General features: G+C 63.5%; 4 protein-coding genes across 4 annotated transcripts; 1 reads left to right on the top strand and 3 right to left on the bottom strand.

Annotated features, from left to right (window-relative positions):
- Positions 1 to 276: 276 nt before the first annotated feature.
- SNTB2 (syntrophin beta 2) lies at positions 277 to 8,919 on the bottom strand. Its single transcript, XM_034073240.1, has 7 exons — positions 8,454 to 8,919; positions 4,217 to 4,427; positions 3,582 to 3,792; positions 2,414 to 2,556; positions 2,050 to 2,246; positions 1,762 to 1,943; positions 277 to 1,362 (listed from the first exon to the last, which is right to left on the bottom strand). Exons 1-7 carry the CDS (start codon positions 8,878 to 8,880, stop codon positions 1,270 to 1,272), a joined length of 1,464 nt encoding a protein of 487 aa, XP_033929131.1. The 5' UTR covers positions 8,881 to 8,919; the 3' UTR covers positions 277 to 1,269.
- Positions 8,920 to 10,408: 1,489 nt separating this feature from the next.
- UTP4 (UTP4 small subunit processome component) lies at positions 10,409 to 15,474 on the bottom strand. The gene is made up of 16 exons (XM_034073272.1): positions 15,230 to 15,474; positions 14,975 to 15,163; positions 14,676 to 14,760; positions 14,473 to 14,562; positions 14,153 to 14,361; positions 13,788 to 13,959; positions 13,615 to 13,706; positions 13,197 to 13,293; positions 12,741 to 12,805; positions 12,508 to 12,630; positions 12,214 to 12,373; positions 11,840 to 11,946; positions 11,537 to 11,632; positions 11,126 to 11,311; positions 10,871 to 10,981; positions 10,409 to 10,603 (listed from the first exon to the last, which is right to left on the bottom strand). Exons 1-16 carry the CDS (start codon positions 15,386 to 15,388, stop codon positions 10,487 to 10,489), a joined length of 2,058 nt encoding a protein of 685 aa, XP_033929163.1. The 5' UTR covers positions 15,389 to 15,474; the 3' UTR covers positions 10,409 to 10,486.
- A 315-nt stretch (positions 15,475 to 15,789) lies between these two features.
- Positions 15,790 to 16,683, top strand: CHTF8 (chromosome transmission fidelity factor 8). The gene is made up of 3 exons (XM_005140528.3): positions 15,790 to 15,906; positions 16,095 to 16,212; positions 16,289 to 16,683. Exons 1-3 carry the CDS (start codon positions 15,884 to 15,886, stop codon positions 16,529 to 16,531), a joined length of 384 nt encoding a protein of 127 aa, XP_005140585.2. The 5' UTR covers positions 15,790 to 15,883; the 3' UTR covers positions 16,532 to 16,683.
- A 335-nt stretch (positions 16,684 to 17,018) lies between these two features.
- On the bottom strand, positions 17,019 to 21,034 carry HAS3 (hyaluronan synthase 3). Its single transcript, XM_034073235.1, has 4 exons — positions 21,000 to 21,034; positions 19,605 to 20,225; positions 19,043 to 19,144; positions 17,019 to 18,969 (listed from the first exon to the last, which is right to left on the bottom strand). Exons 2-4 carry the CDS (start codon positions 20,223 to 20,225, stop codon positions 18,046 to 18,048), a joined length of 1,647 nt encoding a protein of 548 aa, XP_033929126.1. The 5' UTR covers positions 21,000 to 21,034; the 3' UTR covers positions 17,019 to 18,045.
- Between the last annotated feature and the right edge of the window lie 2,647 nt (positions 21,035 to 23,681).

Raw genomic sequence — 23,681 nt, 5'->3', positions numbered from 1 at the left:
CCCCCCCTTTCAACCACCCATGTATGTGTGCACACCCCTACAACACCCGTATAGGTGCGTGTCCCTGCGCCCACCGATGACCCTCACGGCCCCACTGCCCCTACAACACTCGTGTCCCCCCAGCATCCCCTTGTCAGTCCCTCCCAGTCTCATACTGGATAGCACAGCACTATTCCCCCCACCACCACCATGTGCTGTACCATCAGTTCACCCCGGCACAGGCACACACATCACTGTGACTCCCATAGCCCCTCCACAATGAGACCCACACACCCATCAAAGGCAATCTGATATAAATAGCGATTTACAAAGAATACAAAAATAGGAGGGGCGTGCGGGGCCTGTAGTGCTTGTGTGGGGGCTGGCGCCCCCAGGATCCCCCTGCACCCCACAGCCCCAGCTAGCACAGCCCCATAGAAAGCAGAAGGTGAGCAGAGGAGTTTGGCTGAGCAGCAATAGGGCCTCAGCCAGGAGGGGGGAGCCCTGGGGGGGTCCCACTGCATGGGGCTCTCCCTGCAGCCCCCCCACAGGCAGAGAAAGTACAAAAGCGAAAGTGCATCAATCTACATGTACTGCCCCATCCCCAGGGTCTGTGAGCCCAGGGGGGCAGATCCCCACCAGCCTCCAGGCATGGGGCCAGGCTGCATGGACGGGGGTGCCATTGGGGGGGTCCTGGCAGCCCCAGCCCTGCAGGAAGCAGACACAGCATTGTTTTGTGTTGTGTGATCCCATTGGCTTTGGGGGGATCACTGCCGCACGCTGCAGCAGCAATGAGAGCAGCAGCAGGGGCAGGGGTCCCCCTTGTACCCATGAGTGCCCCAAGTAAGACAAGTATGTGTCCCCCAGCCTGAGTGGGGCAGAGGGACCCTATGCTACAGCAATGGGGGCATCACAGAGCCCCAGACCCATCCCATCTGGGGACAATGTGACCCCCTTTGTGGGGAGCCCCAAGGCAGGAGAGGTGCTGAGGGGAGCACTGGGATGCTCCAAGGCACAGTTGGTGAGATGAGTGATGGGTTTAGACCCGGGGGGTGTTAAAGCTGTTGTCTGTGCTCTTGCCCCCCCAGAACCAGGGGGGCTGGGATTGCCAGTGCAGAGCAGGAGGGGCTCAGACCCCCCAGACCCAGAGCAGCCATCCTGCACTGCCCTGGCACCTCTTGGGGCAGCGAGTCCAGCCCCAGAAAGGCACTGGTGGGACAGGAGGTGTGGGGGACCCCTCCACTTTCCCCCTGGTCTGTGATGGGGAAAGGCAGGAGGGGGCAGGACCACCTATGCCAGCAGCCCCATGCGGGTGACTTTGGCTGAGAGGAAGGTGTGCAGGACGAAGACGATGGGCTTGGGGCAGGAGTGCAGGTCCAGTGCCTGGAGGGGAGATGGGAGAGCAGAGTCAGACCCTCCATGTGATGCCCAACCCCATGGGGGCACTAGGATCTCACACCCAGGGCTGGGAGCTCCCAGCCAGTGGTACCCAGTGGGTCCAGGCAGCACTGGTGATGCTGCAGGGATCAACACATCCCAGAATGGTTTGTGTTGGAAGGGCCTTAAAGCTCCTCCAGCTCCAACCCCTGCCATGGGCAGGGACCCCTTCCACTGGAGCAGCTGCTCCAAGCCCCTGTGTCCAACCTGGCCTTGAGCACTGCCAGGGATGGGGCAGCCACAGCTTCTCTGGGCACCCTGTGCCAGCGCCTCAGCACCCTCATAGGGGATGACAAAGGGAAGCCCACCCAGATCCAGGGCTGAACCCATCTGCCCCCTCCTCACCAGCTCCCCCTCGGGGCCCCCGAAGTCAAGGTACAGGGTCCTGATGCCATCATCTGCCGACATCTTCAGCCTCTCATAGGGGTAGCGGAAGAGGATGGTGCCACCCGGCTCCTCTCGGCAGATGGTGAAGCCACACTCATAGTGGATGCAGAGCAGCACCTCCTGCCCCCCCAGTGTGCAGCCTGCGGGCACAGGCAGGGCTGAACCCCCTGCCTGCACTGCTGCGGGTGCAGGTCCCTGCTGCAGGGATAGGGGAGCCCATGAATGTCCCCATCCCACAGCACTCACCCACGGTCACCTCCTTGATGAGCTCCGCAGCAGCATGGCAGCCCTGCACCAGGATCCGTGTCCAGGACGACAGGTCCCGGTGGGTCTCCACACGGAACACGTGCATCTCCACACCCTGGCGAGAGCCCGTCCGGGTGGCAAAGGTGAGCTCCGAGCCCAGGGCGGGCGAGCGGAGACCGGAGCCCGAGTGCACCAGCCTGGGACACACACACACATGGGGTAGTCAGGGGCACGATGGCAGCACCAGGACGATGGCAGCACCAGGAGGATGCTGCACCATGTCCATCACTGCTCCAGTGTCTGCTCTCTGCTCCAGCAAGCAGAGCCAAGGATCAGCCAGGATGATCCAGCCCTGCCAGCCCACCTGGTAGCCACCAGCGGGTAGCTGTGGCATGGAGATGCCCACGCGTCCCTGGTCCAGGGCATCCCATCGTACAGCAGCAGGTCCTTCTCTGTCACTGCCATGAGGACAGGCCTCCACTGCTGCCGCCCTCCATCCAGGCGCGCCTGCAAGAGATGTGGGCATGGGGGAGCATGGGATGGGCACTGCAGCTGTGAGGATGGCCCCAAGCAGTGGGTCCATGCTCAGCAGGGTCCATGTGCAGGGTGGTACCGAGGGTGTCGATCCCACTGAACCAAGCTGGGAACAGCTCTTAGGGGATCCCACTGCTGGGGCCAACCCCACTGCGGTACCCAGGCAGGCTGTGGCTCCCAGGCAGGGAATGCATGGAAGCAAGAGGGTGATGAACATGTCCAGCCAGTAAACCCCAGCAGGAGCAGGTGCTGAGGGCATGTCTGAGCACTGCCTTTGCTGCGTGTCACAGGTTCAGCTGTAACAGCTGTTTCTCCTGCTAGTATCTGCTGCAGTGCCATGTTTGGGCTGTAGTCTGAGAACAACACTGCTTAAACACTGATAGTTTAGTCTTGCTCAGTAGCATTTACTCTGATCAAGGACTTTTCAGTCTCATGCTCTGCCAGTGTTGAGGGGCACATGGAGCCAGGAGGAAGCAGACAGGACACCTGACCCAAACTAGCCAAAGGGGTATTCCATACCACAGGACATCATGCCCAGTACAGAAACTGGGGGGGAGTTACCCAGAAGGCCCAGATCACTGCTCAGGTTGGGCTGGGTATCGATCAGCAGGTGGTGAACGATTGTACTGGGCATCACTTGTGTTCATTGGGGTTTTTTTCACTTTCCTTTTGAGTTTTACATTATCTCCCCTTGTTACTAGTAGCTTTATATATACTTCAGTTTTCTATATCCTTTAGTTACTGGACTGTTCTTATCTCAGCCATGGGGTTTACATTCCTCTGATTCTCCTTCCTATCCCAATGGAAAGGATAAAAGGGGAGCAAGAGGCTGCATGGTTCCAAGTTACCGGTTGGGCTTAATCCACAACACCGCGGTGCAGCCACAGCAGCAGAGCCCAGTGTCCAGGCTGGTGATGGAGCTTCCCATGCACCATGCAGCTGCACCCACAGCCCCACGGTCACTGCTGTCCCCACAGCAGCAGCTCCAGCACACATACCTGCTCTGCCAGCCAGGCAATGTGCTTCACCTCCCTGCCACCGGCCACGGCGCCGCCGGTGCCCAGCATGGCGTTGAGCTCAGCCAGCACCTGCGGCAGCAGGGCTGTGATGTTGGCATGCAGTGCCATGAACCAGGAGTGTGCCGTTGCCGTGTCCTTGCAGCGCAGGATCAGGGTGTTCCGGCTGTCCGGTGAGTGCAGCTCGATCAGCCTGAGGGGGGATGGGAGTGGGGGCACCGCGGTGAACCAGTGCCCAGCACAGCAAACCACTGCACTGGTCTGGGGCTCTGGCTGTGCTGGGAGCCTGGTGCCAGCTCTGCCAGCAGGCAGAGATGGGGGGTTTGCAGGGATCCCTTTTCCATAGGCAGGGTAGGCTGCCGGCCACCCCATAGGGTCAGCCTATGGGTCTGACCCTAGGGCCACCCCATAGGGTCAGCCTATGGGTCTGACCCTAGGGCCACCCCATAGGGTCAGGGTGTGCACAGCACAGCCCTGGCCAAACCACCCAGCTTCCCTGTCAGAGCTCAGGAAGCAGGAGGTCATGGGCAGCACCCAGCCTTGTCCTGGGGGAGTCCATGGGAGCAGATCCCCCCCCATCAACCACTGTAGGTTGGGGGGCACAGGCAGCCCCTCACCTGTTCTCCAGGTCTGGCATGCTGAGGTTCCTGGCAGCAAAGCACATCTTCAATGGGATCACCTTGCGGTCCCGGGGGCCCTGGTGCTGGGGGGAGCCTGAGTCCTCACTGCCGCTCAGGCTGGGTGACTGTGGGGCAGCCCCTTCCCAGGGCAGGTCTGACACCAGAGAGGGCTTCTTGATGTAGGGGGTCACCTCCCGCATGAACTTCACTGGGGGGAAAGGGGAAAGGAGAGGTTAGGGCTGGGCAGGGACCCTGCACCCCATACTGGGACCCTGCACCCCATACTGGGACCCTACACCCCATACTGGGACCCTGCACCCCATACTGGAACCCTGCACCCCATACTGGGATCCTGCACCCCATACTGGGACCCTGCACCCCATACTGGGACCTTGCACCCCATACTGGGACTCTGCACCCCATACTGGGACCTTGCACCCCATACTGGGACCTTGCACCCCATGCTGGGACCCTGCACCCCATACTAGAACCCTGCACCCCATACTGGGACCTTGCACCCCATACTGGGACCCTGCACCCCATGCTGGGACCCTGCACCCCATACTGGGACCCTGCACCCCATGCTGGGACCCTGCACCCCATACTAGAGCCCTGCACCCCATACTGGGACCCTGCACCCCATGCTCGAGCCCTGCATGATGAAGATGCTCTGACCATGGGGGTGTCTGTGCTCCCAGAACACAGAGGGTCTCAAGCAGACCCCCCCAGCACCACCAGCACAGCCCAAGTGCAGGGAGCTGAACCCCACTCCCTGCTCATGCTACAGGCAGCAGGAAAGGGACACCCTCCTTCCCATCCACGGCTGCAGAGGGCTGGACATGGGGCCATGGCCTCAGGGTTCCACCCTGCCTGGAGACAGAGATATCCCAGTGCAGGACAGGGCTGGCTCATCCCGCTGCCGTCGCGGGGGTAGGAAGGGGAAGGCGGCAGCACAATGGGGCCGGGCAGGAGGTCAGGCTGCAGCCCATCCTGCTGCCGCGTTGCAAGAACAGCACCGGCCAAGTTTCCAGCGCTGCCGGAGAGCTGACCCCATGGTGCTGCCGGTGCCTGCCAGCAACCTGCCGGCAGCCTCGGCCCCCGCCGGGATGGAGGCGAGGACAAGGGTTTGCAGCCAGGACATCCCGGCTCCATGCTCCGGGGCAGGAAGGAAAGAGGCACCGACTCCTATTCCCCCCAGACCATCCCTCCATGAGCACCACCCAACCGGGATGCACAGAGCCCCGGCGAGGCGCCGGCACCATGGAGCCCATCCCTGGTGATGGGGCACGCGGTGCCCTGGCTCACCCCACACGGTGCCACCACCGGATCACCCTGTGCCAAGGGAAAGACAACGCCTGAGATGTCAGGAGCGTCAGCGGAGCCGCTGCCAGGGCCGGGATGAGGCAGGAAAGCTGGAGGAGTGCTGACAGCAGCCTGGGACAAGGCGATCGCAGCTGGGGCTGGACCCTTGCCCACTGTGCTACCCTGGCACGCATGGCGTGAGAGAGCAGCGTGCCGGTGCCAAGCACACGGCCCCTCACCAGTGCCAAGCACACGGCCCCTTGCTGGTGCCAAGCCCATGGCCCCTCACCGGTGCCAAGCCCACGGCCCCTCACCAGTGCCAAGCACACGGCCCCTCGCTGGTGCCAAGCCCACGGCCCCTCACCGGTGCCAAGCACACGACCCCTCGCCGGTGCCGGGAACGGCAACACTCACACAGCCCAGGGCAGCTGGAGCTGAACCCAAACAACAGAAAAAGGCAAATCAACCATAATCCTCCGTGAAGTGAAACTCCCTGTGGTGGAGCCAGGACAACCGACGCCTCGCCAGGGAGGGAACAGCAGCAGCCATGGGGCCCCAGTGCTGCTCTGGGCCACATGAGCCACTGCCAGACCATGGGCACGACACAGCCGTGGTTCACCCACTGCACCCCCCAATGCAGGGGCTCTCGGCCCCCCGGTGCCAGCCTGGTTTGGTGTGAGCAGCACAGCAGGGAGGGATGTGCTGCCATGAGACACTTGTCCTTGCTGCGGGCAGCAAATGAGTTAATATTAGCCTCCCGCCGCACTGATCCCGGGATTACCGCAGTCACCGCGCACCCCTAATCCTGCGGCCTGGCTGGGCAGGGCAGGGACGTGCCATGGGGCAGAGGCGGCAGGTCCTGCATGGGGCTCTATGCCAGATGTGGACAGACACCCATGGGGCTCTATGCCAGATGTGGACAGCCGCCTTCAGCACCGGATGGGAGCCTGGCACCCGGCAGCCACCCCCCCCCCCCCCCCATGGCAGGACTCCAGACCGCTGTGCCAAGACTGCCGTGCCAGTGCCAGTGTCCACCAGGGCATGGCCACCAGCTGCAGGACAATGGCATCTGCAACCACCGCTCCTGCTCCTGGTGAGGCAGTGGCCGGAGCACAACCACCCCAACACCGCCTGTGCTCCCCCACCTACACCTCACCACAAAGGAAACCGGCTGCTGCCGGCACCCTGCGCCCAACCTGCAGCAGGAAGCTGCTCTGGCTGCACAGCAGTGCCGGGTTAGCACCAGGCTCAATGGGGCTGAGCCCCCGTGCACTGCCTGCAGCCTCAGTGGGTGCTCAGGGCTGGAGCCCCCTCCTGCCCCTGGTTCCTCACCCAGAGGGGAGGCACCAGAAGTTTCCCCACCATTGCACATGGCTCAGCTCTACCATAGCCTTCCCCTCTGCCTGCCCAGTGCCGGCCGCAGCTCTGCCCACAGCTCCCAGCACAGGCGGAAGGGCTCCCTGCCCCCAGCGTGCCAGAGCTCGCCGTGTGCCTGTGGGCACCCCGAGACCACAGCACCAGATGTGGGTCCCTGCAGCCAAACCTAGTGCCAGGGCAGGAGCTGCCGGTGAAGCCTGGCACTGCCCAGGACCCTGCAGGTCTGGTGAGGAGGGACATGGTGAGATGGCACAGCCACGGTCTCCTCCATGTCCTCACCAGAGCCTGCAGGTGCAGCCGGTGCCGGACAGTGCTACCAGGCCCTGGGCCAGCCGCAGCTGTTGGATGAGCCACCCCAGCAGGAAGGGAAGGGACGGCTGCTGTGGCTCCAGTGCCGGTGGAGGAAGTGAAGGATAAACATGGCACAGGGCTGGAGCTGTGGTGGGACAGGATCAAACAGACGGGAAAGGATGCGGTGGGAGGTGGTGGATGGGGCATGGGAGGACTCACTGCTGTTGACAGCGTGGCCCTGAACCAGTGGGTGTTTAAACACTGAGCCCAATGACACAGCTCCACTGTGGTCCTTACAGCTGTAGCTGAGGCGCAGAGAGCTGCCCCATGCCAAGGAGCCCTCCTGCTGGAAGCATCCATCACCAGCACCAGCACCTGGTACAGGTGACCAATTCCAGCACCCAATGGGTATTGTGTCCACAGAGCAGCTCCACGCACCAGAGAACAGGATGCTGTGTGCAGCACCATGGACCTGCCTGGGACACTCTGACCCACACAACACAAAGGGTTTGTGTCCTGCCAGCTGCCTGGGGCACAGCACCCCATAGCACGAGCCCTGTGTGCCGTGCACCAACAGGGCAGGCGGGTCCTGCCTGAGCTTGTTGGGCTGCCGGGAACAGGTCGGGCAGGAGCTGGTGGCTCCATAAGGCCAGCCCCAAACTGGGTGTACGGTGGGTCCTGAGCCCCCATGGACATGGGCAGACCCCAACACCCTGAACACAGCCCTCCCAGGGCTTCAGGAGGCACAAGTGCCCACCGTGGGGCCTCTGTCTTTGAAGGCCAAAGACACTATCCATGGGGGTCCCTGCAGCCGGGGAACTCCAGTTCTGCACCCGGGGACCCCAGTTCTGCACCCGGGGACCCCAACTCTGCCCATGGGGACCCCAACTCTGCCCTCACAGGGGACATGGTCAGTAGGAGCTGCCCACCCTTGTCACCAGCTGTGAGGGGTTCCCATCCCACTGCACACAGGAGCACCCCTCCCAGGGAGGAGAACACATTGTCCTTGTCCCCATGCCAGGCAGGAGCACAGCAGGACCCAGCACCAGGCTTGGGAGTTCTGGGGGGACTCACATGTACAATGGGAAGGGTGGGAGAACAGGGAGAGTGGGTCCCACAACCGGAAAATGGGGCCAAGGGGGGGCCAGGAGCCCAGTGACAGCAGGCAGGGAAGTGTCGTGAGACACGGTAGTGGGGCTGGGGGGCATCCGGGAGAGGAGGGGGCCGGTATGGGGAAGGCGGACGGGGCTGGTTCAGTCAGTACCTTCGAGGATGACTTCCCTCCCGGCTCTCTTCAGCGCCTGGACGGCTTGATCGTGAGTAGCATCCCGCAGATCGACGCCGTTAACGGCGAGGATGGCGTCGCCGAGACGGAGCGCCCCGCTCCGCTCCGCCGCCAGCCCCGGGAAGATGCGGGAGATGAGCACCGGCATGCGGTTCTCCCGACCTCCCTTGATGCTGATACCGAGCCCGCCCGCCTCCGCCTTCACCACCCGCACCCTCCGCACGCAGCCGGGCGCCGCCTCCGGGCTCCCGTTAACCACGCCGTTAACCACGGCGGCCTCGCAGCTCCCCGGTTCCGCCGTTAGGCTCAGCGCGTCCCCGCTCAGCTCCGCCGCCACCCGCACCCAGCGCTCCCGCAGCAGCAGCTCCAGCAGCCCCGCTTTGCACGCCCGGGTCCACACGGCCATGCCGTCGGTGCTGCCGCCGCCGCCGCTTACCGGGAGAGGGGGCGGAGTCTACCGAGGGGGCGTGGCCGTGTGAACACGCCCCTCGCCCGCATGGCGCGCTGCTATAGGTTACACGGCGCGGGGGAGGCGGGGCTAAGACGCCCCTCCCCTCTCTCCGGTGGGACCAATCGCAGCAGAGGCGGTGCTCACTACCCCTGCTGTGATTGGTCCGTCCGGAGGGAGGGGCAGCGAAGCTCCGCCCCGCGGGCGGTTTCCCGCCCCCGCGCTTTGCTCCCAGCCCCGCGCTCCATTTCCCGGGTTCCCGTTCAAGCCTCGCGCGCTGGATCCGTGTCCAGGAGCACCCGGGTGACGTCAGCGGTCACGTGACGCCCCCCCCCCCCCCCCAGCACTGGGGCCTCAGTGCAGGAGAGACCCTGAGGGGCTGGAGTGGGGCAATGGGGCTGGAGGGGGTCAGGGAAGGGCAATGGGGCTGGAGGGGCCAGGGAAGGGCAATGGGGCTGGAGGGGGTCAGGGAAGGGCAATGGGGCTGGAGGGGGCCAGGGAAGGGCAATGGGGCTGGAGGGGGTCAGGGAAGGGCAATGGGGCTGGAGGGGCCAGGGAAGGGCAATGGGGCTGGAGGGACCAGGGAAGGGCAATGGGGCTGGAGGGGGTCAGGGAAGGGCAATGGGGCTGGAGGGGCCAGGGAAGGGCAATGGGGATGGAGGGGCCAGGGAAGGGCAATGGGGCTGGAGGGGCCAGGGAAGGGCAATGGGGCTGGAGGGGCCAGGGAAGGGCAATGGGGCTGGAGGGGCCGGGGAAGGGCAATGGGGCTGGAGGGGCCGGGGAAGGGCAATGGGGCTGGAGGGGGCCAGGGAAGGGCAATGGGGCTGGTGCAGGGGCTGGAGCACAAGAGAGATGGGGAAGGGCTGAGGGAGCTGGGGGGTTCAGATGGAGAAGGCTCAGGGGGCACCTGATGGCTCCAAGTGCCTGCAGGAGGATGGAGCCAGGAGGGGCTGGGCTCTGCTCCCAAGGAACAAGGGATGGGACAAGAGGAACTGGCCTCAAGCTGCACCAGGGCAGGTTTACACTGGAGATTAGGAATATCTGCTCCCCAGAAGAGTGGTAAGGCATGGGAACAGCTTACCCAGGACAGTGGTGGAGACAAGGCCATCAATGAGACAGGTTAGTGGTGGCTTTGGCAGTGCTGGGGTAAAGGTTGGACTTAATGTTCTTAAAGGTGTCTTCCAAGCTGGTTGATTCTATGATTTCTAAGGGAACTGACCCACTCCTAGATCCTTAATTTCACCTCCCTCATTAGGGGATGGGTGTCCATACACCCACCAAACTACCCAGCTGCTGGCCTGCATGGGAACCCAGGACACAATGCCGTGAGAAGGTGGGCCATAAGGAGTGCTGCCTTGTCCCTGGGAGCACTGCCAGCATGGGAACACCATGAGCAGGCTGCATCCTTATGGTCAGCCCAGTACCTACCTCCCCCATTCCTGGAACACCCGGGTAGCCCCTCAGGGCAAAGATGAGCCCACAGGCATACAGCACAGTGGGGTTTATTTTGTACAAGAAAACAACATACACAGTTTCCATGGGGCCAGAGCGGCTGGTTCTGCTCTCAGGTGCCAAATTTCTTCTGTTGGGTGGGCAGTGGAAGCTGGGTCTTGATGTCCATGATGGGCCGCTCCACCATCACGAGGCACTTCTCATCCAGCAGATCTGCGAAGAGCAGGGGCTGGGGGGCACAAGAGGGGCAGGAGATGAGAGCCAGGTCCCCTCTGCCTTGGCTTGCTGGGCTCAGCCAGAGCCAACATTGGTTGGGGCTCTGTGCCCACGAGATCACAGCAAGTGGCTGTCCTGAGACAGGGACTGAGAGCTGCTCTGCTGCTTGGTGCTGGCACAGCACTGGAAGCAACTGGGCACGAGTCCATGGAGGATCACAGGGACCACAGGCGCAGGGCACCCCTCAATGCAGCACACACCCAGCAACACCATCACCTACCTGGAATTTCTTGCATATCTTAAAGGCGTGGAGCTGCTGCTGCCTGGCACTCTCTGGGAGCTGCTTCAGGATGCACTGGTTCATCAGGAGGGCACTGTTGTCTGGCAGGGGCTATGGGGATTGCACAGCATGTGTCAGCACTGCCCGGCTCACCAGTGCCATGCACTGCTCCCAGCAGGAACCAGTATCAATGGCCAAGGGATATCTGTGACCTGGGAACAAACCCAGCCCTCCTGCCCAGGCACACAGGCTCACCAGGGACTTGTCAATGATGCAGAACATGTAGGTATCGTGGAGCAGGATGTGTGAGGGGTTCTTGGGGTTGAAGGTGATGTGGGTGATGGGTGAGTCCCTCTCCAGCCAGACCTTGTGCAGCCCACTCTTCTGCACTGTGCGGCTCCAGTCCGTGTACTGCTTCTCAGGGATGCTGAACTCAAACAACTGGAGAAGCAGGAGATGGGGTTGCTCATGAGGCCTGGTTGTCTCTGGCTTCCCTCTCATGCTGGTGCATGGCAGCCCTGGCTCCAGCCAGGCTGTGAGCCAGACAGTGGGTCCCTGCTGCTGCCCAGAGCCGCAGCTTTCTTATGGGACCAGAAAGCTTCAAGGCCAGGGGGAGACACAGGGAAGGGCCTGAGGCCATGATGGCTGGGACTGGGACAGTCCTACCTGCTGGTCTGAGTAGGCAATAACAAGGTCGTTGGTGACAGGGTGGATGGCAAGAGCCGTCACTGCACAGCTGTACATGGGCACCGTGCAGTGATGCTGCAAGGCAGAAGGACAGCATGCTGATGGGAACACCCGAGGCTGCCTCCAACCCCCTTCACACACACACATCCCAGCCCTGCTCCATGGATAGAGACATCCCCCTTCTGGGTAGGGGATCTACACACTAAGCCCAGCATCACCCAGACCCCAAGGCAGGAGGCAGTGGGGCCATTACTGCAGCCACTCTCCAGCTCCTGCTCCTACCTTCAAGCGTTTCAACTTGTAGATGTGGATTGCCCAGTCCCCACTGACTGCAGCCAGCCAGCGCCCATCTGCACTCAGTGCCAGCAGGTAAACAGCCTCAGAGGATCCTGTGGAAGCACCAGCACCAGATGTAACGGGTGCTTGAGCCTGCAAAGAGCCCCACACCTACCACCATGGGACATCCAGACCCATGTCTTCCCCCTGCTGATCTGCACCCTGCTCCCTACCTATAGAGCAGCACAAAGGGCAGAGGGGGAAGGATGCATACACCACAGAGCAGGAAAAGGGGGACACCCTCAGCCCTGGAGGGGAGGGACACAGCAGCCCAGGGACCCCCAGCACCTTCCAACCCCACCAGTTCCCCCAACCCAAACCTGATGGTGGCCGAAGCGTGTGCAGGTGTCTGCAGCCCCCTGGCTCTAGGAGCAGGACAACGTGGACAGAACCTCGAGCGGAGGCAATGAAGAGGCTGCTGGAGTCAGAGGAGAACTGGAGCTGGTAGGCTGGGAGCAGCAGCTTTGACACTTTGGGGACCTTGAGACAGGAAGAAAGCAGGACTGGCAGGTATGTACCACTGCCACCTCATCCCTGTGTGACACTGACCATGCCCTGACCCTACAGCCACCACCACCCACCCCTGCACTGGGGCAGCCCATCACCCTCCTCACCTTTTCAATTCGGACACCATCATCTTCATAGTGCACCCGGTAGAGGTGGAAACGTGAGGCTGTGGCATAGGTGACCCAACTGCCAAAGGGTGAGATGCAGCTGCAGTAGATGTGCTCTGGGCCCTGGAAGTGCAGAGGGACCAAACAGGGTTTGTGAGATCCCAGCAGCCAGGAAATGGGGTCAGCTGTCAGAGGGGTGGCCATAACAGACCCCAAGCCCAGCTCAGCCCTACCTTGCTCTTGAGCTGCACGAGGTGCTCAGGCATGCTGCTCACAGGAAGGACATCACCGTCTTTCCCTGGGTCAATAAGAAACCACACGGTACATCAGTGATGGTGGTGAAACCACACAGGTCTCCCTCTTCAAGTTCCCATCCCACAGCACCCAAACTGTGGGGAAACCACAGCTGGGATCATGGAGAGCAGCACCCAAGGGGAAACCCAGACCTTCCCCAAACTGCCCTGAGGCTGAACCCCCCAAAGCCCAGCCCAGCTCCATTGGAAGCACAAGAAAGCTCTGGCATAAGCCACATTGGGAATCACAGCCCTGCCTGGGGCTATCACCAGTGCAAGGCCATGTGAAGGAAGGGACTTGAACTGAGACACTCCTCTGCTGCCCAAGCAGCAGGACAGCTTGTGCCTGGAACCCAGCACAGGGCTTGCACTGGAGACCTGGGCCTTACCACTCACCCGTCCCATTGGTGGAGCCAAGCCTCCAGAGCTCCAGGTGCTGGGAGAACTGGAAGAGGAGCAGCCTGGCTTCCCTGGCACAGGAGACAAGGCGTCGCTGCGTGCAGAACAGAGCAGCATGAACCCACAGCCTGGCACGAAGGGCTGGGCTGAAGCTGAAATACCCTGGGGTGCCAGAGACTCCAGGGTGGGGGAGAGGAAGGACTTGGGTCCCATGGAATGGGATCCTGGAGATGGGAAGCCAGCAGGACCAGCAAGACGAGCTCGCCAGCTCCTACACCCTCCGTGGCAGGAGCATCCAGATGCGGGAGGGGATGCAGTGGGGCAGGGAGGGGACCCAGTGGGGCAGGGAGCACCAACCTTCTCCCACAGGAAGAGCCAGCCCTGCCAGCCTGCCCTGGCTCACAGCAGCACTCACATGGGGAAAGGTGAACTTGCGCAGTGCTGCCTCGTAGCCCTTGTCCTGCATCTTCTCCATCAGCGGGCGGATCACCAGCTGGGCATCCAGGCCTGGAGACCAACCACAGGTCAGACAGAACAGGTATAGGGGCAGGGATACCCAAGCCCTCCGGTTACCGCAGCCTGTCCTACCCCCAGAGATGAGAGCTGTTGAGCTGTGTGCCACAGCCCGCACATCATGGGTGTGGAAGTGGAACGGCTTTGTCCGTATCCAGCGCTTCTCCTGGCTGCTCAGCTTCACCGGCAGCAGCTGGAACTGGTACGTGGCCCCTGCTGAGGTCCCCACGATGATGCTGTCTTCTGTCTGGTGAGAGAAACAGGGAACAGGGTTACGGGTGCAGCCTGGAGAGGAGAAGGCATCGCTGGGAGGCAGACAGGGACCAGCAGCCTTGCTCCCACCCCGACACTGAGCCAGCAGCTCCCACCCCAGGACACCAAACCAGCAGCTCCTGCCCCAGCACACTGAAGCCTGGGACTGACACAGGAGATGTGCCTACCTCGGACACAGCCAGCGAGAGGACAGCTGAGTTACTGACAGTGTGGGAGTCCAGCAGGGTCCCTTGCTCCCAGTCCCAGAACTGCACCCTCCCGAAGGAGTCCGAGGTGACGACAGTGCCACTGGAGAGGAAGGCGATGCTCCATACGATGCACTCCTGCTTCACCTTCTGTACGTGGTAATTCACCATGATCCTCTGCACAGTTTGGCCTGAGGGAGGGGAAGGATGGTTGGGGGTGACAATGGGTTCCCCCCCAGTGCTTGGCCGGTGTTGACAGCCCCAGTGGCCAGGCCAAGCTCAGCTCCCAGGGCACCAGTTACCTGAACAGACATCAAGCACACGGATATTGTCGATGGAACCAGCTACTATGTGAGTGCCCAACGGGTGCCAGGACAGACACAGGATGCGGCCTGTGGGGAAGGAAGCTCCGATATGACCCTGTGGGCTCACAGCCCTTGATCACCAGCACGGACAGGGAGGACAGAGGGAAGATGCACTGAAGCACTGAGCACTCCACACTCACCTTTCCTTCTGTCCAGATTCCGTTCAAACTGGATCCCACCCGGTACAATCTGGAACAGCTTCACGGAACCATCATCGCAGCCGATCTGCAGGAGGACTGGGATCAGCCCCCGCGGGATGGGGGACCCACATCCCCATTCACAGCATCCTCCTCCGGGGCCGGCAGAGCAGCCCCGGCCCCGATCCCAGCCCCGATCCCGATCCCAGCCCCGGTCCTGATCCCGATCCCAGCCCCGGTCCTGATCCCGGCCCCGATCCCAGCCCCGATCCCGATCCCAGCCCCGGTCCCGGTGCACTCACCGCCAGCTGCGTTCCGCCGCTGTTGACCCCCATGCTCCAGATGGGTCCCCCGCAGCCATCCACGGCGCTCGCCGCCCGCAGCTCGGCCAGGTCGTACTCGGTGATCTCCCCGCTGAGCCCGGCCCCGAACAGCCGCTCCCCGGCCCAGCACAGCGCTTCCACGGACCGGGCCTCATGGCCGGGGATGACCTGCGGACGGGCTCCGGTTACCGGCGGCTCTCACCCGGTGGGGCCCAGCCCGGTCCCGGTGCTCACCTTCTCCTGGAAGTAGTTGGCGGCGAAGTTGTAAACCTCGACGGTGCCGTCGGTGCGGGCCAGGCCCAGGCGGTCACTGCGGGGCTGCCACGCGAGGCAGCGCACGCCCGCGGGCACGAGCCCGAAGAACCGGACCCGGTGCACCTCGAACTCCCCCATGGCGGCCCCGGTTCCCCCTACCCCACACCGGCACCGGCACCGGGGCCGCTCCGCCCCGCGCTGCCCCACGTGCGCTCGGAGCACCCGGAAACGGAACTGGAGGGGGAAGAGGAAGCGGAAGCGGAGGAGAGGGGCGGCGGGAGATTCGGGAGCTACCGGGCGGAGGGGCCGCGGGTCGGGACCGGGGGAACCGGAACCGGAACCGAGCGGGGAGGGGCTCGGGCCTGACCGGACCCGGACCCGCAGCCCCGGGGCCGTTGGAGGGCACCGGCGCCCCGAGGGGTGCAGGGTCCGGGAGCGGGGGTCTGCGGGCCCCGGTGCGGTGCGTACCGGGGAGGGCCCGTCCGGTTCCTGTGCGGTGCGTACCGGGGGGGGGCCCGTCCAGTCCGGTTCCGGTGCGGTGCTTACCGGGGAGGGCCCGTCCGGTCCCGGTGCGGTGCGTACCGGGGGGGGCCCGTCCAGTCCGGTCCCGGTGCGGTGCACAGCGCCTGCAGCATGGTGCAGATCGTCATCTCCAGGTGAGGCCGGTGGGGGGGCGGGTCTGGCACCGGCAGCACCGGGCGGGGGCACCGGGAGCCGTCGGGTGCAGCCCCCGCTCTGTCCCCCGCACCGGTAGCACCGGAGCCGTCGGGTGCAGCCCCCGCTGTGCCCCCCGCACCGGCAGCACCGGAGCCGTCGGGTGCAGCCCCCCCTCTGTCCCCCGCAGCGGCGGCCCCGGGGCCCTGGCGCAGTGGGTGCTGCTGGAGCTGCAGGGACAGCTGGAGCCCCGACGGAGCGGAGCGCTGGGCGGCAGCGTCCTGGGAGACCTGCACTACACCCACGAGGTGAGGTAGCCGCAGCCCCGACGGGACCGGGTCCCCGCTGCCGACCCTCACCCTGCGCCTCTGCTGCTGTCCGCAGGGGGTGCCCGTCCTCATCGTGGGTCATCACATCCTCTACGGCAAAGTGGTGCAGCTGGAGAAGCCGTTTGCGGTGCTGGTGAAGCAGGGAGCCAAGGAGCCGGGTGCTGAGGAGCCGGGTGCTGAGGAGCCGGGTGCTGCGGGGCCGGATGTGTCCTACACCGTCACTGCCCTCATCAAAACCAAGCTGCTCTTCAAAACCCGCCCCAAACCCATCATCACCAACGTGCCCAAGAAGGTGTGAGGACTTGGGCTGGTGCTGTGAGCGCCAGGGCGGTGCAGGGCTGGCAGCTCCATCCTGTATAGGGGACTCCAAGGGCCACCTCATGGTGCAGGTCCTGCATCTGGGTGCCCAGAGCCCTTCACAGGTCACTTGCACCCCCTGTAATGACTCAATGAGAGCTGCCATGCTCTTGGGCACAAACCCAAGCACCATCCCAGGTGATGTGGGTCCTAATGGGCAGAGACAGCCTCTGAGCTGCCCTCAGGGCCTGGACTCAGCAGGTCCCAGTGTGCTGCCAGCTCTGCCTGTCCCCGTGCCTGTGCAGAGGGACCCATCTGCTGATGTGTCCCCTATAGAAGCACCTCTGTACCTATGGGGACATGTGGTGCTGAGCAGGGACTCAAGCTGCAGCTTCCCTTGAGCCAGGGCAGGGACCAGGACCATCACCCATCACACACACATACACACACACAGACACACACACACACATACACACACACACACCACCTTTCCTCGGTGCAAGTCTTTATTTTCACAAATCCATCAGGATATAAAAACAGATTTTTTCCAAAATATGAAAGAAAAAAATAATAACCACGGGTTCAAAAATAAATAGATTTACAAACAATTCGCAGCAAGTCTGAATACCAAAGAGCTACAAAAGTCTCCTAGAAAACCTTGTATTAAATTAAACAAAACCATCTAAAAGCTCAGTTGTACAAAGGTTTTGAAGCCCTGAAAAAAAAGAGGGCTCATGGGAGAGGACCAGGTGAATTCCCCAGGAAGGGGAGAGGTTGGGAACCTGCTCTTCCCCACCCTCCTCTGCATGCCAAAGCCCAAAACCCAGCGTCTCCCCACTGTCTAGACAAGGTGCCAGGAAGGCAGCAGGGTTGGTATGATGGGGCTGCAGTGACACTGGCCAAGCCACAGCCCCCGATTTCCATGTGCTGGGATCCCCCCTTGGCTCTTTGGCAAAGCTAGAAGGAGGTGCTGCCCTCCTGGGGCAGCCAGACCCCCAAAAGGGGCTGGAAGGAGCCATGAGGGCTCCCCTGGGTATGTGCCCACACATAAAACAGCCGTGGGGCAGAGGCAGCACCAGCCAGTGGTGCTGGCACATGGTGCCACGTGGGACCTTTTTGCCATAGCACCGTGGTGGTTGGACCATGAAATCCCCATAGAAAGCACCGAAGGGTGTAGGGCACAGGGGCTGGGGGAGCCTGGCCAGCAGCACTCCACATAGCACACCAGTATGGCACTGGTGGGGGGACACCTCTGTCACCCCCGCAGCACCGAGGCTGTGCCCAGCATGGTGCCAGCAGCACCAGCTTGGCCTCTCCCCATTCAGCAGCCAGCTTTTGTACAGAAAAATCAATATATATGAAAAAACCCAAAACAATGATAGAAGAAACAGCAAAACTCGATCAGAAACAGCAGCGGGTTCGGTCAGCGCGGCCCAGCACCAACAGCTCAGCACCCACTGTGCTGGGCAAGGAGGGACCAGACATGGTCACCCTGGCACAGAGCCCCTGCCATAGTCAGACCTCAGCAAAGGCCAACCCGCACTGCTCCTGCCGCTTGCTGCAGCGCCGGGCAACGATGGCCATGTACAGGGCGAACAGACCCACCCAGTAACAGGCATAGAGGATGGCACCTGAGACCAGGAATGCCACCTCGGTGTCACTGAACAGGTCCTGGCTGTAGGCAGTGTAAGCCAGCCCGCCCAGCAGCACTGCCACCCACACCGACACCGGCAGCAGCCCCACGAAGTTAACCACGATGGTCCGGCGCCCCGATGTGCCCCAGCCGGACTTCTTGATGGTGGCAATGGCAAATATCTTGGCAGGTAACAGGCTGGACATGTAGAGAAGGGCATACAGGGACATGAAGATCATCTCAGCATTGCCCCGCAGGAAACAAGCGTAGGTGGCTTTGATGATGCCCACGAGCTGCACTGTGAGCAGGAAGAGGAGGATGTTCCAGATGCGGCCGCGATAGAACAGCTGGATGACAGTGGCAATGAGGAAGAAGGGGAAGAAGCCGGTCACCACAGACTCATAGGTCATCCACAGGTGATGCTTATGGAACCACAGGGCATTGTAAAGCCACTCTCGGAAGTAGGACTTGCTCCAGCGGGTCTGCTGGTTGAGCCAGCGCAGGTAGCGGGTGGGAGTCTCTGTCAGGCACTTGGAGCGAGCCGTGTACTTGGTCTGGTAGCCCAGGCTGAGCACGCGGTTGGTGAGGTGCCGGTCGTCCCCGAAGCTGCATTTACTGCCCAGGAAGGTCTGGTGGTACCAGTCCTCCAGGAACTGCTGCAGCAGGGCATTGCGGTACATGCCCAGGGGCCCACTGATGCACTGCACACAGCCGAAGTAGGACTGACAGGCGCGCTCCACGTTGAAGGCCATCCAGTACCGCACACTGCTCAGGAAGGAGATCCACGAGTCGTACTTGTTGAGGATCTGAGGAAGGGATTGACGTGAGCCCTGGTGCTGCCGCATCCCCCCTTCACCACCCTCTCTATCATGGGGGTACCTGCACATCGCCTCCGACACCCCCGACGCGAGGGTCGGCCTCCAGGATCCGGAGCATCTCTGCGGTGCAGGCAGGATCCAGCACCGTGTCTGAGTCACACACCTGGGGGCAGAGGGAACGTCGAGCCCCACTGCACCCACGCACCGGCAGACAGCCCAGCCCGCAGCAGGGCAAGCCCGAGCCGCGGCCGGCAAGACCGGGCACAGCCCCGAGACCGGCACCGCTGCCCCGGGACACCCAACCCCACCACCGCCATGGGACCTGCCCCGGCCACCACCACCCTCAGCCGCGCGTGGGGACCTGGCACCCCACACCAATGCTGTCCCATAGGGTGACACCTGCCTGCGGCACGGGATGCGCCATGGGGTGATGCCAAACCCCTGCAGGCAGAGCCTGACACCTCGGCCAGCAGCAGTTCACCTCCCAGCCCCAGTGCTGCTGCCTTGCAGCCAGTGCATAGGGATGGATGCAGCAGGTGCTGCAATGGGCTCAGAGCAGCTGCTCCACCTGCAGCCCCTCTGCCGGCTCCCACATCCCACCCACACACAGCCGATGTATCCACCTGGATATAGTCCACGGAGTCTCCGAGCGCCCGGAATGCCGTGTACATCACCTCCCGCTTCCCACCCCACTTCTGGAGTATGCAGGAGTAGGTGGTGCCGCGCACCAGCGCCTGGACATGGGCCAGCCCTTCCCGCAGCCCGGCCTCGGTCTCTCCCTCTCCCCATGCATGGAAGTTACTCCTCCAGATGTAGCTGCCTGAGTGCTCGGAGCCCATCACATCATGGAAGATGTCCAGCATGTAGGTGTCGTCAGGGCCGTTCCCATCCACAACCATCACCACTTTGAGGTCGGGGAAGGCAATGCGCTTGACGGAGAGCAGGCACTTCTTCAGGTAGTCGGGATCCTCCTGGTAGGCAGCGATGCAGAGGGCCACGGAGCGCCCCAGCCGCACCGGCCGCCCCTCGTCCCGCATGCGCCGGTGCTCCAGGAAGGCAAAGAGGCTCTGGATGAAGAGGTGCAGCCCCAGGATGGCCCCGTAGAGCCCGAAGGAGAGGTAGTGCTTCTCCGTGTGGATGAACTGGTAGCCTGTGACGTAGGCAGCGAGGATGCCCCCCAGCACCGCCAAGGCAAAGAGACTGGTCCCAATAACGCGCAGGGCTGTGGAGAGGCTCACTGGCATCTGGGGGGGACCAGACAGTGTCAGGGCAGGGCACAGGGGACAGTCCACAGCCAGACCCACTGCCTGGATCCCCAGGAGGGGATGCCGCTTGTCTGCTGCCCCATGGCCACCCTGTCCCTCCCCAGTTATCAGTCTGGGGGTGAGACCTTCCAGGTGGCTCTATAGCGTGGGGGTCCCAAGCATCGCACTGTACACGGTACCTGCACCCACCACCGAGCCCCATCCCACCCAGCAGGGGCTGCATCAGCTCCCAGGCAACCTCCAGGCTGGAGGACAGAGAAGGACACGGGGACGTTGGAGCCCCGGGCTCTCCCCATAGGAGACCCTCTGCCTGTGCGCAGCCCCCCCGGGTACCTTCCTGCAGCGAGGACCGGCAGCTCCCGGACCCCCCCCCCCCCCCCCCGTAAGGGCCGGGTCCGGCAGCGGCAGGGACCGCAGAGCGGTACCGCAGGCACGGCCGGGGGGTGCGGGCAGGAGGAGTGCGGGTAGGGGGGGGAGCGAACACGTGGGGGAACGTGCAGGCAGGAGGTGCAGGCAGGGGGTGCAGGCAGGGAGCGGAGCCCTGAGCAGAGCCCCCCCCTCCGAGGGTCCCCACGCTACCGACAGCGCCCCCGGGGCAGCCCCAGACCCTCCCCGGGCCCCGCAGCCTCCGGTACCGGCTCCGCTCTCCCGGTACCGGCTCCGCTCTCCCGGTACCCCCGCAGTGTGCGGGCACAGACGGAGGGTGGAGGACTCGGGGCGCCCGAAGCCGGTGAAGGAAGGACCGGGACTCACCGTGCTGGTGCCGGTGGTGCCGCTCACCCCGGCCGCCGCCGCCGCCGCTGTGCGCCCGGCCCGGCCCGTGCGGCCCCTTTATACCGCGGCGGGGCCGGCACCGCCCGCAGCCCGCGGGGGCTCCGCCCGGCACCGGCACCACCGGCACCGACACCGGCACCACCCACGGCACCGCCCGCAGGCAGCGGAGACCCTCCCGGCACCGGCAGCACCTGGCAGCGGCTCCAGCCCCGCACTGCGGAGTGATGACCGGCACCGGCATCGGCATCAGCCGGCGCTGCGCTGCAACCGGCACCGGCATCGGCATCGGCATCACCATCAGCCGGCGCTGCGCTGCACCGGTACCGGCAGCATCCGGCACAGGCGGCACCGCCACCGGCAGCAGCTCCTCGCCTGACCATGGCTGAGCACCCGGGGACACCCCGACCCCCTGCCCCGCTCTCGGGGCCCCTCTCATGGCACCACTGGTAACCTTCGTGTCACGGCCCCACAGACCGGTGTCCTCCAGGGCTGTGAACCCCTGGGGATGCCCAGGGCCTGCCCCACACCGTTCACTCTGTCCTGATGGCCACCGGGTCCCGGGGCAGGACCAGGGTCACCCGGGAGACAGCAGCGCTGTGCTGGTGACACCCGGTGTCCCTACACTGCGCTGGTGTCACACACGGTGTCCCTACACTGCACTGGTGACACCCGGTGTCCCCACACTGCGCTGGTGACACATGGTGTCCCCACACTGCACTGGTGACACCCGGTGTCCCCACACTGCACTGGTGACACCCGGTGTCCCTACACTGCACTGGTGACACCCGGTGTCCCTACACTGTGCTGGTGTCACACACGGTGTCCCTACACTGCACTGGTGACACACGTGTCCCCACACTGCACTGATGGCAGGGGACAGTCAGCCCAGGGGGGACCATGAGGAGCCCGGAGGAGCTGCAGCCCCAGCTCTGAGCTCATAACCAATGTGTTCGAGTTCTTCACCCTGATGTGGGGTGGGATCTGCCTGCAAACTGACGCTGTGCTCAGGCCCTGACCCTTCTTCCTTCTGGGGTCTGGGGAAGGGGATCCCTCCAGCAGGAACACCCCTTGGCTCCCCTCAGATGGACCCCCCAGCACCACTGCAATGAACAGCAGATCCCACTGTAGGTGCTGGGCAGTGTCTGGAGCAGCTGGTGAGGAACCGGTGAGCCCATGAGCACTGGGGAGAGGGCACAGATGCACCAGGACCCTCGGCAGCACCAGTGGGGCTCCCACGTGCCCTGACTGAGCCGGGCAGCAGTGGGACATGGAGGTGTGAAACCCGGTGTGGGTCAGACCTCGAGGGGTGGTACCTGTGCCACTGCTGCCAGGGGCATGCAGGGTGCCCATGGCTGCAGGTGGGGAGCAGGGGACAGGGGTATCGTGTCCCCCCCTGCAGCCCTCCCCATACCATCCCCGGGGCTGCCCCTTACCTTCCGTTACACCCGTAGCTGTCCGGTGTCTCCGCTGCGGGCCGGGCGGTGGCCGCAGCCGTGCCCGAGGTGTAACCGAGCTCCCTCCTGCAGCACAGCCGCCGTTGTTCCCTGCGGCAGGACCCGGACGGAGCCCGCACAGCCCCACAAAGGAGACTTCATTGAGCACTCGTCCCTGCTGCTTGCGGCCGACCCCGGGGGGGCTCAGCCCGCACGGCAGCACCGCGGCACCGGGACCGGCACAGGCACCGGGACCAGCACCGGGACCGGCATCGGAACCGGCACAGGCACCGGAACCGGCACAGGCACCGGCTCCGGTGCGGGCTGGAGGCAGCGAGGAGTGCGGGGCTGCAGCCGCTCTCCGGTGAGGACAATGCCCGAGCACACCCGCACGGCCGAGGACACAGCCCAGCAGCCCCAATCCTGCGGGGGCAGCAGCGCTGAGCACCCCACACCATCCGGCACCGGTACCAGGTACCCGGGGCACAGCACAGCGGGGCCGGGGCTGCCCAGTGCAAAGCCCCTGTGGGGTTTGTGTTACCCCAGTCCCCAGCCCTGCTCCCCCCAACCGGTGGGTCCTTGGTGCAGCAGTGGGTCCATGGTGCTGCAGTGGGTCCATGGTGCAGCAGTGGGGCCCGTGGTGCTGCAGCAGCTATGGGGCTGCTCTGGCTGCAGGGAGATGAGTGATACCGATACTGGGATGTCCCCAGCACACGGGTGGTCCCAGCAGGGCACCCTGCAGTGTCCCATTGCACCTGGGCACACTCCTGGCACACAGGCAGGCCTGGCATGGATGTGGAAGGGCCACATCCTAAGACCTCACCGTGAGGGAGACCCCAGGAATAGGCTCAGAAGGGCAGTGCCACAGCAGGGCCTTCCCCAGACACACTGCAGAGGGGCATGGGTCCCACATGCAGCCCCACTCCCAGCACTGTGGCATCACCACTTTGCAGGCTTGGCAATGCCAGTTCCACTGCCCTCTTCCCCCCGGGGAAAATCACTCAGATTTGGCTAAAATCACATTTAGAAGCTGGTTCAGCTGCTGCCTCCAGGAACTGTCCCTGTCCCTCATCCAGGGCTGGCACCCAGAACAGCTCCCTTCATGCCAGTGGGCACCCAGCAGGGAGCGTGCAGGCTCTACCAGTGTCCTGGCAGTCCCGGCTCCCTCCAGCACCTTCATGGCATGAGCTCAGTGCCAGGGAGGGCCAGGCCAGGCTCTGTAGTTGGG

The sequence above is a fragment of the Melopsittacus undulatus genome, chromosome Z, assembly GCF_012275295.1.
Source record: "Melopsittacus undulatus isolate bMelUnd1 chromosome Z, bMelUnd1.mat.Z, whole genome shotgun sequence".
NCBI lineage: Eukaryota > Metazoa > Chordata > Aves > Psittaciformes > Psittaculidae > Melopsittacus > Melopsittacus undulatus.
This window is presented reverse-complemented; position numbering and strand designations above follow the sequence as displayed.